The following is a 16,218-nucleotide window of genomic DNA, read 5'->3' on the forward strand; positions in this document are numbered from 1 at the left end:
TGGGTCCGAATTTTGGGTCCGAATTTTGGGTCCGAATTTTGGGTCCGAATTTTGGGTCCGAATTTTGGGTCCGAATTTTGGGTCCGAATTTTGGGTCCGAATTTTGGGTCCGAATTTTGGGTCCGAATTTTGGGAGGTACTACCACTTTTTCAACTATATTCCCTTTTTTTCATACTAATTAATATTCCGCCTTATGAATATTCATTAATTTCCTTATGAATATTCATTAATATCATTCTTATTCCTTATGAATATTCATTAACATTCATTAGTATTCCTTCTTAAGGATTTTCATTAATATTCATTAGTATTTCTTCTTACGAATATTCATTATAACCCAATAATAAATATGCCTGTATCTCATTCTCAGCTTTTAAAATTCATTCATAATAGACAAACACTAAATAACGTCGACACACACAAGGTAAAAAAGCTTGCTTCCCATTTTGTACCTCTTTATTTCTTCACAAATTACTCCCCTAGGCATCTAGACTGCCCAAATTAAATAGAAATAACTCCACTTTAAATATGTGGACGACAAAATACTATCGTGACAATAAGTAAATATTACATTTCAGTCCTAAAAAGTTTCGCCCGACAAAATGCCACACAATATTCCAAAATCCATGTTTACGTACATGTAGTACACTTGTACAAGACAAATTGTGTCCTGATGCACATGCTATGATTACAGTAACATGCCATCCTCAAAAGCTTCCCTTAAACAAATACTTGAAAGCAAATACAAATAGCTATATTTCTAACAGTAATTGCAGATTGACAAGAAAGTGGTATTTCTGCACCCAAGCTTTCGCTATCGAACAGCCATCCTGATTAATTGATTTCAAGGCTCTAACATCTCCACAGAAACTTCCTTAACCGCAACCACAAGTTACAAGATACATCATGCATAAACTGTGACAGCACTTTACTTGCCCAAATGTGAATTGATTATAGTGAGAAATTTTGTTCAGATGCAAAACTGCGCACACCATAGATTTCTGTTCAAAAAGAAAAATCAACACGATGAGATTTTAAAAAACCTTTCAGTTCCCAGCCCAGACATCCCATTGTTTTGTCACACACATTCACATAAAGCTTTTGGGATATCCAGGACAGCACAGTTTGTATCCTAAAAATATGTCAATTGAAATTGTTAAATGTTTTGAGTAATTAAAAAAAGTTTAAGTTACAAACCATTTAAAATATGCCACAAAAAGGCACATTTGGTGAAATGACGTTAATTAACCAGTATTGAATCTCACTGGAGTGCCTGAATAATTTAACCTATTGTACAAAATAAAAAAAACTTCTAAAAAGCTCTCAATTTCACAATCAACTATTCAAAAATCACATATACCAATCATCTACCATGTTGAATGTATATCCTACATAAATGTTGCGCCCCAACTATAGTATCGTCCCATCTATACTTAAGACTTCCCCAACTACAGGCCAGGGCCATTGCTATAGTTGTCGAGTAACACAAATCTGAAAATAATCTAACAAAAGTTCCTGCATTTCAGCCACCCCAACTTCCATGATAAAGTTTTTCTGACAACGAGGGCATAAACATCCTACTTGTATATAACTTACTGACCAGCAATGCCCCCATCATCACAAGACTTTTTTTTCTTCAAATTCACAAGCCCAGTTGATAATAAACATAACAAATATAGCACCATACCAAAAAAAAGGCAGTCAATGATGTACACTCTCTGACATTACAACGGAAAAGCAAAGAAGAGATGAGACTTTGCCAAGTTTTATAATACTACCATTATAACTACACTTTGTGGTCAGATGTGTAATATAATGCAACATGGAAAAAGTTCAGAATACGTGGGGAACCTACATAAAGAGCAGATGTTTAAAGGTTTTCAAAATGGACATTTTCATCAGAAGAGAGTGACAAAAAAAGGGGGAAATTATGAATATTTGGCAGTGAGATGTACATGTATTTACATGTGTATGTATACAGACATGCCAAAGGAGTCGGTGTTATCAACATTACCAGCCTACACAAAACCTTTATCCAGTCAGTTAAAAATACATAACTCTCAGTGATCTTGAACAGTGTGTGAACAAATTTGAACTCTCGAATACAAAAAAAAGAGGTAATTTTTCTAATCGTTTTTGTTTGGCGTGTGTACACACGTATTTAGGTATCGGGAAATACTAAAATACATTTGTTGTCAAAGTGGACAACAACGCATTGTCCTGTTCCACAAAACAACAAACTCTCAAAATCCCAAACTACTCCTTATCAACAACAAAAATCATTAAAAAGACAAGAACAAGGATACACCATTTTTTTCTCAGAACATCACCAGAGACAATTCTGGCTGTGAAAGAACGCTCAGGAGAAGAAGAAACAAAATGAAATTGTTGATTGCCTTTTGAGGGAATTAGTAACAACATCCTTTATATTTCTTACACCCAGGATGTTGCTACATTCCCCCTCCTTTGCAGCATTGGCAGTTTTTTAATACTATTCTCCCTGAATTCATGGATTTCAAAACTTTTTTAACTAACAAAGAAAAAGAAAATTCAGCAGAAAGCAGGAAATCAACTAACTGTACAAACAACATCCTTCTTTCTTATTTTTTTTATACAGAGCACCATTAGCTAGTTTACAAAACAAAAACGAACAAATAAAAAATATTTTTGGTCGTCTTTCAACAACTGTCGGAACAGTTGCAAATATAGTTGAATGGCGGGGAGGGGGCTAAAAATTAGAAGTTTTTAATATTTGAAGAAGTTTTTAGGAGTTCCTTTTTAATTATTATTCTGAGAAAATTTCACAAACTGTTTGAAATATTTGATATAAATGTCAATAAGCCCTAAAATTTGATTTTGTTTTTTTTGAAGGGGATGGGGTATACTCTAGATATATATATTTGTCTCTGTATTTCTTTCAAATTTTTTGTTGTTTGATTCACTTTTTTTTAAAACTAGTTTATCAATATTTCGGGGAAAAATACACCACCCATAGGTATTTCACCTCATACTGATGTAAGAATAAACCATTATGTAAACATGGTAAACATTTAATTCTAAAAAAAAGAAGCCAAAAACAAAACCATCCTAACTTTAAAAACTGTTATAATATAAATAAGTTCTACAAGTATAGCATACAATAATTATTCATTTCACCATTAGATCATGTCATGTTTACATTTAAAAACCTAAAAATACTGCACAATTAAATTTTGATCTTTCTAATTATGTTTAGGCATGATGCATTTAAATTAGTTGAATAGCAATAACGTCTGATCTAAACTCACCAGCAAAAGCAAGGAAGACCACTTTTTTTTTCTTTTTTTTTTCCCTTCAATTTTTTACAAACGGCAGCAAGTAGTTTCGATATTTACTATTTTGGGAGAAACAAACTTGCTACCGATAAGCTTTAAGCATAATAAGCATAAATAGGCATCTACTTACAATCTGCAGTGATACATAAACAACAACATAAGCTTGCAAATAATATAAACACAAAAAACAAAACAACGTAGAGGTAGAAAAAGCCACCTTCTCTCTCTCTTTTAAACTCCTGCGGCATACATTCTTTAAAAAGAGTCAAATGTTTTTCTTGAGTTGACGACACAATAAAAAAACTGTACTGATAAAAAAAAATAACATTTAAAGCACCCTTGTTTCATATTTTGGTTTTTTAAATAATGCAACAAAAACCAGGACTACTAAAAATGTACACGGTTTGGACGAGCCATCAAACTTCTGTGCCGCCCTCTACGCCGCTATCGGTCAACCGGACCTGAAGGTTAACCTTTTTTATCTTGACGGCCGGCGTGTTTAAGTTCTGCGTTTTGTGTAGATCCAGCGTGCTGACTTTCACCATTTTCTGCATGTCCATCTCGATTTCCTGAAGCTTTGGCGGGGATGGGTTCTTGGGTTTGGATTTAGCAAACGCCGCGTCCTGATTGGTCACTTTGGCGGCCGGCTTGCCGCCCGCCGTCCGCCGTTTCCGGTGCCTCTTGATGTTCGATTCCTCCCGTCTCCGCCGCCGTCGCTTAGCGACCAGGATGATGATGACCGACAGGAGGGCGATGAACACCAACAAGCCCACCACGGCCGGAACGACCGTCCCCGAAGCGTTACCCTCGGGATCCGTGCTGAAATCCTTGTCGTTCAGGAGCAGGGATTTGATGTTTGTGCCGTTGTGGTGGGAGCTGGGCTTGTGGCTGTTTGGGTTGAGGGGGTTGGAGACGGAAGCCAGGAGGGATCGGCGGAAACGAGGCAGGGTGTCAGACGGGCCGATGGTGTAGATGACCTGCATGTACCACTGATGACCAGACTGGACCTGGGGTGGTAAGATACGGTAATAAACATTCACTCAATTACTACACTATTTACATTTATGGGTAGAGCAAACAGCGCCCTCTATAGTTCAGGTGTGTAGAGCAAACAGCGCCCTCTATAGTTCAGGCACGGAGACATTAGGGATATAAAAGCACAGTGTATGTATACCTTGTACAATGGATCGACCAGCATGGTGAAACCGTCCACACCGGGCATGTTGCTGACAGCGTTGTAGTTTTCAGTGTTGCCGGCAAAGTCGGCGGCGAATGGCACATCGTTGAAAGTTGAGGTGACGGCGTCTGTATCGCCACGATCCTGGGAGCAAAACAAAATGGACAAATATCTCATTTAAATAAACATGATTTTGGCATGATCTGCTTATAATGATTTTTTTTTTATGGGATAATATGAAGTATAATTTTCATGGTCTTATACAAAGTATTAAATTTTGTTAGAATTTAAAACCAGCAATTTTCAACATTGACGACTTCAAAATCCAAGATGGGTTCCAGTTAAACTCAACTTCAAGTTTGTTGGGTGGCATTCAAACTAATAACTCAAACTGATGACTAAGAGTAGAACTCAACACGTGAGTTACGACTCATCCCGAACATTTCACACTTGACACTCAAAGTGGAACTTCCAGTCAGAAAAAGTCGGAAAAAGTCCTTAGTGACCAAACTTCACTAAGTGTACAATGCTGTTTGCCCAAAGGATTTCGTACATAAGGCATATTTTTGGTGCCTTTTTGGGATGTTTCATTGGCCCAATGAGCACGGTAATAATGATGTAGAGCGTTGAGCACCAATAATGGTGAATACGTTCCCTTTCTAAATATGCATTATTATTATTAAGGAAGGTATTTTACATGCATTTCTAGACCCGAATCAGGGGCCATCTTACCAGAATCAAGAAGCGATGCTTGAGCTTGCGGTTCTCCTGCATACAGCCAAACTGCGGTCCTTCCTTGTAGATCTGACCGCCGGGGTCATAGTAAGGAACAAACCCGTCCGCCCCGGTGCACAGGTAAAGCTTCTCAATCTGCAGCTTGTAGGCACGGTCCAAGTCCTGGTCAGGGTTCCACAGAACGCGACCAAAGATTTTTTGTCCTGAGACAGAGAGACAAAGAAGATATCGATAATTGGCAGTTTGTTTCTTGTAGTTCTGGTATTTCTGGTATTTCTGCAGCGTGCCAGATTTTCAAGGAGTACTAGGCAGGAAATTGTACTATGCTAGACTTGACTTAATATGCTAGCAAAACAGACCGCATTGATTTGATTTTTCAGTTGTGTCAGTCTTTTTTACACGTAAAATATTTTCGGGGAAACAAAATCCAATTTAGTGTGCCTTTCCAAACCTCAGTGTTAAAGTTTACAAGCAGTACTGACTTCATAAGTCCACTTAGCAGATTGCTTAATGAATTTATGTTTTAAGCTAAAAATCAGGGGAGTACCTACATGTAACATTTTTGTCAGCTAACCAGTTTTTGATAAACAAATCTGTTCTGTGCTCAATTCTGTGATACAGACTTTTTTTAACTTGGCCCTAGAAAGGTGATTATAACTTTAGTGTTTGTACATGGAATTAATTACCTTTATTAGACTTTTCATAAGATTTAATAACATTTTTAAAAAGCACTATGATGTTTGAAAAACAATATTCGAGAAACCAGTTATTTTTTTCAATTTCATTGTCTCTTGCAGACACCAATTTGAGTGGCTATACTAGCTCACTGTAAGCAGAGGGATAGATCGAAACTGGCAAGAGTGCGGGGTGGGAGTTTCACCTTTTGCGAAGGACCCTTTGAAGTCCATCTCCTGTAAGCTCATCGCAGCATCGTTGGGATTCATCAGGAAGACCTTCTCGTTGTTCATCAGGTGGAACTCTGTGCTCAGTGAGTAGACTACAGGTACTGGGCGGTTGGTCTGCTGGAAGGCTATGGGAACCACAAACCTGGATGAAAAAAATAACACAAGAAAACCTTTGTTTAGTAAACGAACCTAATTTTGTTTTTTCCCGAAAAAGGTAGAGGAAATATTCCAAGCAATAAAGCTTGTCTTTCTGTGCTTTAATGACGTTCTGTTTACAAAGATGTCTCCTCAAAAAGAGTGGAAATCATAGGTAAAGTAGCGTGCCCGTACTGGTTTTCTGGCACAGTTTAAAAGAAATTTTTCTTTTTTTAAAGTTTGATTTCAATTTTTGCTCTGCAGAGTGCAAACCAAAACAAGATTTATGGGTGACATCGTGTGAATATCAGTCTCCTCTGTGTTGATGCTGACACTCATACGACCAGTTCTTTCAAAACGAACTCTTGTTTGAAGAAGTTTCTGACAGTCACACATGTGGTCTACAAAACTTCTTGTAGGTTTTTTGGGGGGTTATGACTTACTTTTCTGGTGGATGTGCCGTGCAGACTACCGGCATGTCAGGCATGAGGTTGAATGACTGGGTAGGTGTGACGGTACAAGGCAGAAGCTCGATAACGTAATCACCGGAGTAGTCCTGGAACAAAAATACAACCAAAAAATGTCAATGGATTAACCCAAACTGTCTGTTACTCCTTCATCATCATCATCTTGGCCTGTCCCGTCGTAAACGACATTGAGTTCGACGTCTTTCAATCGTCAATGTAGGTCTGTGAAGAGACTGAATGCCCTGAGTGGATAGCAGAGTGCAACAGTCTCTCACGTATCATGCGGAATGTCAAAGGCTCGCTTAAGGACGTCCTTGAAGCGCAACCTGGGACGACCACGAGGACGTGGGGCATCAGCCAGTTCACCGTAGAAGATGTCCTTAGGGAGGCAGCCATCATCCATTCTGCGAACATGACCGGTCCATCAAGACCCTTCCTTATACCATTAACAAATACCCAAGCACTGTGTAATTCACAGAATTCATCTGGGGATAAATACAATAAATACAACGATTGTGATAATTAGAAAAGAAAAAGCTGTATATTCACTAAGGCGTGAATCCCAGGGAGTTCAGAAACAAATACCTTCAAGTTGTATGTGCTTGTGGCTCTCCATAGCTGCTGGGGGCTGTCAAACGTCCCCTCGCTCCACAGCTGCTCCAGCGTGAATCCCACCCCTAATTCAGTGGGTGGTACAACCCGGGATACGTAGTCTGGTAGGGTGTGATGGTCCATAACAAATAGTCCTGGGGGGTTGAACAAAATTACAAGATGTTGAACAGGAAGTTAGTGACTCAGGATTCTTACTGAGTACAATACATCTTTGGGAAAAAAATTGCATATTTTTGTATCCGCTTAAAGACTGTAAAACCCCCCAAAAACGTCACTTTTAATTTGTCAAGACATGTGTGCCAAAATCTTACAAAACTATGAAGCTCACAAAAGCATTCTGCCTCTTTAAGACTGACCTCTGTACTTAGTAGTTGTCTTGAAGTCAATGATGAGGTTTCCACGGTCACCGATTCTAATCCTGAGCACCTCCAGGCGACCGCTCAGCACGCTGTCTGTCTCTAGACCAGTCCTCCAAAGGATTGTCCTGAGGACATTTGAGAAAAGAAAAAGGTTGAAATATTTTGCTTTTCTTGTCACAATAATTGAGTATGGGACTGACAATCAATGAACATTCTCCTCAAGGTTTGGGTGAGATATTTACATTATTAAGAAAATAAATGATTAAAATACCAATTTGTAAATAAGTTTGAAATTTCTTTTAAAAAAATTTCAAAGAATAACTGTAAGACTCACATAGAGTTTCAGATGTAAAGTATGAGCTGGTTTATATACGTCACCTTATAGGAATACAAAACAAATTTCATGGCTTCAACAGCTGAAGTTTCATTGTCACTTTTGCCGTTACCATATTCGTATTCACTTCCATCACAAAATTTAAGCTTGCCTTATTTTCTTTAGGACTTAAAAGAACTGAGAGTTATAAGGTTATCAGGTACACAGTTTGGGGATACCTTTATCAGTTGCTAAGCACCAAAGTTTGCCAGGAAGATTATTTTCTGGTTTTAATGAAACAACACTCACTTGTAAAAGAATGAGAATTCCATCTCTGTCCTGTGGTCCAGTGCTCCCCAACCAGTCGGCGCTGTGACGTAGATGTAGGAGACATACAGCGGCACTGTGACGGTCAGATAACTCTCGTCGGTGTCACGGACCTGAAAGTCGGTGGTGACAGCGCCTCCACAAAGATCAATCAGCTCGGTCATGTGGTAGTAAGCGTCGAAGGTCCAGGTACAACTCTTGAGGTTGAGGTGCTGATAGAGATTGAGAGCTTTTTGTCCGCGGAGTTCGGGGTCAAACTGATAGGGGTAGTTGTTGCCTGGGACTAGGACTAGGGAGTCCAGGTCTACTGGGGTAAGGAAGCTGTAGTCGGTCAGCCCGCCCCAGCTTGGGTTGTTGATGAGGCTGGAGCAGATGTGCTGCTGTCGGTAGATGGGTTCCGTGAGCAGCAGTCGGATGTTGTGGATGGGGATGGTGGAGATGGCAGGAAGCATGCCGTCCTGATGTGGGATCTCAACAGAGACGTGTAAGGTGTTGGGGTGGTCCTGGTCTGTCGGGTCGACGTAGCGCAAGTTGGCGATGAAGGACTGGGCCTGGATGCCGCGTGACACGCCTGCCGTCACCGGGGTGTGGCAGATGCCGTTGTCCGTACCGATGACGACGATGTTGCTGCGCAGCGGCACGCCGGGACGGCCGCTCTTATCGTACGGTTGGGCGATGCAGCGGACGTGGAATCGCCGGCTGAAATACACACCATCCAGGACCTTCTCGTTCGGGGTGGTGAAGGGGGTGTAGTCCACGATGCGCTCAAAGGGCGCCCTGGAGCCCTCGGCATCCGTTGGCATGGCAACCTCCCAATTGTAGTGGATGTTGGAGATGTTGATGCCCGCTTCTTCGCAGATGGCCCGGGTCATGGAGTAGTCAGGGTAATGAGGATCACATGGCTGTACAAATAATAAATAAATAAAATAACAATCAGTGATTTCAGTCAAAACTTGCATCAAAACGTCAAACTGCATAACTCCAGCAAGAAACCAACAACTAACATGCAAGCTATGGCCATACATGAAGCACCACCAGGGCATGTAATAAATATGACTGTTTAACATTGAAAAAAAAAAAACCCAACAAACGATCGAAATTATGGTCCGGGAATTGAACAACATTATAGCTCCATTCACCAAGTAGTTACCAAACACCATACAAGTACAGCATGCATACACCATACAAAACTTATCCCATTTGTACAAATGTTGACAAATAATAAACTGTTTTGAGTGTTTTCATAAAGCAATGATTTTCGCATAGTTTGGGAAATGAAAAACGAGAAAACTGTAAATGCTTAGATGTGACTGATACAATTGCGGCCTTTATACAACTGTTAATCAAACACACAATTTTACCAACAGCCATGCATAAAACCTGTGGTCAAAACATAACCTAAAAGTACCTTCTCCGTAAGTCAATCTTACCTTGGAAATTTCAACTTTTGCCACGCTTGTTAGCATGTAAAATGTCAACAAATATCTCAAAAGTTAGAAGTTATATCACATATCAAATATCTGTCAGTAAAAACAAAGAAACCAGAAGACGACGAAGACCAAACCCTATTTATCTATTTTTTTTTAATCCAGTGAAGTGAGCAATACTTACAGTAACACAGATGAGTGGATAGCCAGGGGAAGGGTCATGATCCAGACTATCTGCAATGTCATCATAGTCCATCAACGACACAACCTGAGAAAGAAACAAATACAACGATTTCAGCAATGTGCTATATATTAATGGAAAATACCCTTCATATGATTACATGTAACGTATAATGCAAACACTTGCACAGCCTACTGGTGTATTTACTCTTTTTTGTTTTGTGGATGATGCAAAAAAAAGCAGGAAGCACCTTTGGTCCAACAGGATGCTTGACAAAGGAAATGAGACTAGGATATAGATGGAGCTTGTTGATGAAGCTCTTGGAAGACTGTGGGTTGTTGGATAGTGGGAAGCACGATCGTGGTAGAGAGTTCCACACTTTGGATGTGTGAACAATGAAGAATGATGAGTGGGGCACAGAGCAGGGCCTAGCTGAACGGCCAAGCTGAGGTATGGAGTCAGAGAGATGAATTTCGTCCCGATCCATAGCTAAAGTGGGGAAAGATCTTTCGTGCATGCACGGTAGATGGTGTTCTGTGGCCACTCATGAGAGCTCTGTGTGTTAGATGCACTGCGTATGTGCACTGAATCAAGCGTGTATTGCACAAAGTACACAGGATCAGTTACAATCTGAACATGCACAACTTGTAGCTTCCTTGTATGAGTGTCAGGCAAAAGAGTCCTTCCTAGCTCTCACTTTTGTAACCATAGAGGGGGTACTTTGGAATGAGTCTATAGCCTAGCTCTGTCATGGCACTGCGCTTAATACTTTCTGTGTCTGAATGTTTTGATTGTCTCTGCGCCTTCAAAATAAGACCTACCAGTGGGGTGGAGGGGAGGACCACGCTTCCCGCCGCCTCCTCATCAATGATGGTGACAGTTGCCGTGGTGATGGGTCCTAGGAGGGCATTGACCGGATCATCGGGGCCGAGCACCACGCTGAAGGTCTCGTGCCATTCCATGTCCTTGTTGTACATGATGTTGATATCGATGTCCACGGAACGGACGCCTGGGTACGCCAGAAATACAGCACAGTCAGATAACAGGTAGAAAAAAATTGTCTTTTTCCTAGAGTTGCTGAGCTGAAGATATTACTAATATTACTGTGCTTTACAGTTCCATAAAATCCGCCCTAGTTTCCCTGAATGGTCAAATTTCACGAAAGGAGTTCACGAAGATGAAGCAAAAAAATCTTAAGTCCAAAAACTTCTGCCTGGCAAAAAAAAGCGGTTACCAGCCAAAACGTCACACAATGTATATTGCTTGTGACTGGTCCCCAGCTGATGTAGTTATCAAGTTAATATGCTTAAAAATATTTTTCGTAACGAGATTTATTATATTCGTTCCAACTAATAATTCGTCTCCTCTAAAAAAATAAATAATAAAATACAAATTTTCAGTATGTACCCGGCCGGAAGCGGATAACTTTGAAGTGCGCTTCGTAGTCCACCCCAGACTTGGCCGAGCCGTCCCGGGTACTGGTTCGAACCCTGGAGGTGCGGTTCTGGTCTCCGGTTCGAATCACGGTCAGGGTCACCACCGACATCTCCTCGGGGTCGCTGGGCTCTCGCACGCTGTAGGCGACGCGCTCAAACTGTATGGTGGGAGCTGAGGAGGAAAAATTAATCAAATTGACACAATTTACTGAAATGACGGAGTTCTTGCGAGAACATTTGTCGCAAAGATGCTTTCCTTTTGAGTCTTATAATCTACAGATTTGAGGTTTCACACTTTAGAAGTCAAAAAAGGTGGTGGTATTTTAATAAGTCCATTTTATGATGGCATATGTTGAGAGGCTGATTTGTACTAGAAATGCTCAGGAAAACTTAAGGCTTTCATCAAGTTTAAGCTGTCACTAACTGAATGTCTAAATCCTTCCCTAACTTAGAATGTACTTATACATGTAGAACAAATTTAGCCTGAGCGTATCTGCTTTTTGTGATAAATATGGTGAAAAAAAGTCAGTGAGTTTATCTCTGTGTATGTGCTAATGTCATTCAGCGTCCATCGTTAATTTCTCAAAAATATGATTTCTTAGAGTGTAAATCCCAAGAGAGAATTCAAGAAAGTAAGACGCAGCAATCCACTACAGTACCAATGATAACCCAGCGTGCCTGAAGTCCCAATGCAAAACTAACACTGTACAACTGGAAATCTACTGGAAGCGGCTTGTCAATACAGACCAAATGAGCTATTGAGAAATTGAGAAATCTTACAGGCGGAGGGTTTTACAAAATCAACTCACCATCTTCCGTGTCCAGGATGGTTATCAAGGTGGAGCTGTTCTTGCCGATCTGTGCATGGCAGAACTCGCTGCCGATGGGATCACCCAGGCGGACCTGGAATTGCTCATCTGCTTCGTATGTCTGGTCATCCACGATGCCGACCGTGCAGTTCTTGACCTGAAATCAAGACAACAAAGAAGTCAGTCATTACTTGTTGGGTTAAGGTCTCTTTTATTTTTCACTTTTCAATTTGTCTTAATTCCTTATTTGTGACTTGTAATTTGGGATGTCATCTGCACCAAAATATCAGAACAAAATATTCAGCAGTGGCTTTGCAGCACCGGCTCCAAAATCGTTTTGAAGCCTTTCGTGTTCAAACCAAATAACAACACTTCACATTTGGTTTAAGATCAAGGGACTTGATGTTTTTGAAACAGAGTGTGAACCTATATTGAGCTGGAGTTAGGGTTAGGGTTAGCCAGAGCTGGAGGCACAACCGAGGTTTGCAAAAAACCCGCATAATGTGAGTGAATGAGTTTAAATTACAGAGCAGGGTATCATTTCATTGAGAAGCAACAGAAAATATTGCTTAGAAAGTGACTTGCTAAGTGAAATACGGCTGGGTGCCGGTCACAACCAAATATAAATCACATGACATTCTGGCTGGTAACCTGCTATTGCTAAGCACATTTGGTTTGTGCTTAGTAACTTCCACACTTTTACTTTTTTGTCTACACCAACCTTCTCCCCGGGAGAGAAGACGACCCTGAACTCGTCCGTGTTGCGTCGCTCGTCGTAGTCCATCATGACCGAGGCGCTGCGTTGCCGCGTGAAGCAGCGGACCGAGGACTCGAAGGACAGGTCCCCGCTGCGGACGATGGGAATGTGCACCAGGCCATGGTGCTCCTCAACCTTGACCTCGGTGATGGAGAACTGCATTGTGGGAACTGTCCGAACACAACCGATTAAAAAATATCGTTAGTTGGAGAAAGCACATATCGTTCCGATTCATTAAAAAAATTTAAATTTTTATGTCAATAGCTTCTAACGGCAAACGTTCTTGACTTACTGTCGTCCACCGTGTCATTGATGACCACAACGGCTTCGTAGGGCGTGGCTAGACCCGATCCCATGGCTGAACTCAGATAGACGATGAAAGTCTCGTTGCCCTCCATCTGTGGACTGGCGGCGTCGTCGAGGATCGTCACCCGACAAACCTGATTGGACGATGAAACACATGAAAGTCAGTCAAACATGGCACATGGAAGGACTAAAGACAATCAACGGGGGATGATTATTTCGGGAGGTGGGGGTTTCATCTAATTTCTAAGAACTGGTGCCTGAGCTTTAAAATACACTTGCTTCCGAACAACTTTTGAAAAATGGCTGTTAACGGTTAACCTTTCACTTCAATTTGTAACGATCCCATAGTTTTCCTGGAACTGTGGCTGGATAATGCCCTACCATCCTCGTTCCTAGAGAATCTTCCAAAACATTTCGGGTTCACCATGATCACAGGGAGGATGAATTTAACTCACATTGACAATAACTGTATAAACATGGCTGTACACAAGGGGAGTTAACCCTTGTGTCACTGTAGCACCCAAAACCACCCCGTGTAAAGTAATGGTAGCTTGGCTCTACCCACCTCAATCCTACAAAATCTTTGAAATCCTACAAAATCTTTGAAATCCTACAAAATCCTTCAAATCCTACAAAATCCTTCAAATCCTACAAAATCCTTCAAATCCTACAAAATCCTTCAAATCCTACAAAATCCTTCAAATCCTACAAAATCCTTCAAATCCTACAAAATCCTCCAGAATCTCTAGGTGAAGTTTCTAGGATCTGGAGGTTAGATTAGGGGTTGGTATGTACCTCGACAGTTTGCTGCGGGCCGAACGTGAGCTGACTGGTACTGGGCACGAAGTCTAACCCCTGGGTGGCGGAGGGTGGGTCGCTAGGCTTGACCGAGCACCAGACCATGGAGGTATGGGAGAGGTCGCTGCCATGACGCATGACCTCAATCTCCACGGTGCCGGCGTTCTCGTTGAAGATGTAGGTGTTGCGGCTCAGAAAGATGTCAGATTCTGTCGAGAAGAAGGCACGAATGTTATGAGACATACTCTAGGACATTTTGTGAACAGGTTGAAAATGTGTGCTGAATATTTTTCTTGGTAGGATATTAGTTTGTTTAAGTAGATGTAGAGTGGAGTAAGCTTGCAAACCATAACTTGCTTGTTTATAAGATGGAATTTTTGCGTCGGGGTGATGTAAATCAAATTAGGTTTTGCCCTTCACCGACGTATAAACACTGTGTACTCAGTGTGTTACCTCATTAACTTGCTTGTTAATCCTTGAGAACAGCAAATCATTGACTCAAATCTTTTACATTGTCTTTGGTAAGGGAGAAATGCAAATTTAAGCATGCGGTTACTCAAGGTTTAATCCCAAGATACCCAGTAAAACCTTGTAAAAGCTTCAAGTAAACTTGAACCTACCGCCTGTACAATTTTACATTCTCCCCTAAGTTCTGTGGTTTCTAAATTCCCAAAGACCTATAATGACAACCCTCAACGTACACTATTACACAGCTCTTTTCAAAACATCTAAACTTCCAAATGTTATTCTGACTTGACTAGTGTTTGGTTACAGGTCATAACAGCATTCTCTGACACTGAAACTATTTTCTCAGTAACGTTGCACATAATGGCTTATCGCCACATACTAATGGAGATAACTTACCATCATTGGGTCCGTTGATGACGACAGTTGCCCTGGATTTCTTCCCTAGTTTGCTCCATAGCGACGGCATGGCTAAGGCAATCTCAAACTGCTCTTCTGCTTCAAACATTGCATCGTCGATAATCTGGGATCAACGAATTAATATAAAAAAAATTTGAATCTGACACTATCTCTTCTGCACTTAGCCCTTCACCGATGCAGTGCTATTTTGGCTTCGCATTTGAAAGGGAATTATGCAGTGCTAAAAATACAAAAAAAGGATGCAAACTCTGCTGATGAATTTAAATTTCACTAACACAAAAATTGAAACTTCTGTCAATAACACAATCCGGATTATGAGATGTAGGCTTTCGAGATGTGACAATTACTGATGGGTTGACAACATTTTGTGGTCATGAACAGAAAATTGACCAACACTTGGGCAGGGAAGGCTGGAAATCATCTGACAACAGGGGGCGCTGTTCAAAGTTGACACGGCTGGACATTATCTGACAATCGGTGGCGCTGCTCATGGTATCTGCAAAAAGTTTCACAATTTGGTGGCCAAAAATGACAGTTTTGCCAACAAGAACAAAAAATTGAAGGGAGGGTGAGGGGTGTCAGCCCCCTCATGCCACGCCCCTAAAAGAGGTTGACCTCAAAGAGCTACAGACCTTGACATCACAGGAAGCCTTGTTGACACCGGCAGGGAACACCACCCTAAACTCCCCGTCCATTCCCCTGCTCTTGTAGTCCGATCCAGACTCTAGGCCTGTCAGGCTGCTGCCGGTGGCTGTGCCGGGGATGGTGAAGCATATCGCTGAGACACTACGACTGGAGTCTCCTGTAAAGGTCGGATAAAGGGAAGGGGGTGGGGAGAAACAGAGAGAAGCATGTAATTGTGTTTTTTTTCAGTCAGGGAAAGAGAAGCGTGAAAAAGCAGTTAAAAGTCAACAGCTTTCATCTACTTAAGATCTGGTACAGTGGGTCCTGGATTTTCCAGGTACATTGGGTCCTGGTACAATCTTGTAGAAGAAAAGTGCTTTTGAAAGAACTATTTTGAAATGAAAAGATTCTACAAGTCATTTTTTTTTAAATTCTTGAATGATGCTCTATTCTCTTTGAGATGGCATATTTCGTCACTAGTTATCTCAATAACTAGAAACAAATACTGGCATAAAAAGATTTTGACTAGGGGAATTTTGTTTACGTTCAGGGGAATACGCACCTTTCCTGGAGACTGGAGCGAAGAGGAATCCCGAACTCTCGTTGACATGGAAAACCAACTGATCAAACTCAATGCTTGGCTCTGTAGG

General features: G+C 41.0%; 1 protein-coding gene across 1 annotated transcript in view; it reads right to left on the minus strand.

Annotated features, from left to right (window-relative positions):
• Positions 1 to 434: 434 nt before the first annotated feature.
• Positions 435 to 16,218, minus strand: part of LOC119731792 (extracellular matrix protein FRAS1-like) — a 68,139-nt gene continuing 52,355 nt past the window's right edge. The window contains exons 45-62 of the mRNA XM_038205065.1: positions 16,131 to 16,211; positions 15,577 to 15,746; positions 14,924 to 15,047; positions 14,057 to 14,268; positions 13,248 to 13,395; positions 12,920 to 13,125; positions 12,199 to 12,355; positions 11,361 to 11,561; positions 10,775 to 10,962; positions 9,957 to 10,040; positions 8,328 to 9,247; positions 7,703 to 7,830; positions 7,320 to 7,480; positions 6,711 to 6,823; positions 6,108 to 6,274; positions 5,225 to 5,430; positions 4,490 to 4,636; positions 435 to 4,322 (exon numbers count right to left, since the gene is read on the minus strand). Of these exons, the coding sequence (XP_038060993.1) occupies positions 3,732 to 4,322; positions 4,490 to 4,636; positions 5,225 to 5,430; positions 6,108 to 6,274; positions 6,711 to 6,823; positions 7,320 to 7,480; positions 7,703 to 7,830; positions 8,328 to 9,247; positions 9,957 to 10,040; positions 10,775 to 10,962; positions 11,361 to 11,561; positions 12,199 to 12,355; positions 12,920 to 13,125; positions 13,248 to 13,395; positions 14,057 to 14,268; positions 14,924 to 15,047; positions 15,577 to 15,746; positions 16,131 to 16,211 (4,004 nt within the window). The 3' untranslated portion in view covers positions 435 to 3,731. The remainder of the gene's footprint in view (positions 4,323 to 4,489; positions 4,637 to 5,224; positions 5,431 to 6,107; positions 6,275 to 6,710; positions 6,824 to 7,319; positions 7,481 to 7,702; positions 7,831 to 8,327; positions 9,248 to 9,956; positions 10,041 to 10,774; positions 10,963 to 11,360; positions 11,562 to 12,198; positions 12,356 to 12,919; positions 13,126 to 13,247; positions 13,396 to 14,056; positions 14,269 to 14,923; positions 15,048 to 15,576; positions 15,747 to 16,130; positions 16,212 to 16,218) is intronic.

This window comes from Patiria miniata, unplaced genomic scaffold, assembly GCF_015706575.1.
Source record: "Patiria miniata isolate m_02_andy unplaced genomic scaffold, ASM1570657v1 HiC_scaffold_24, whole genome shotgun sequence".
In the NCBI taxonomy this organism is placed as follows: Eukaryota; Metazoa; Echinodermata; class Asteroidea; order Valvatida; family Asterinidae; genus Patiria; species Patiria miniata.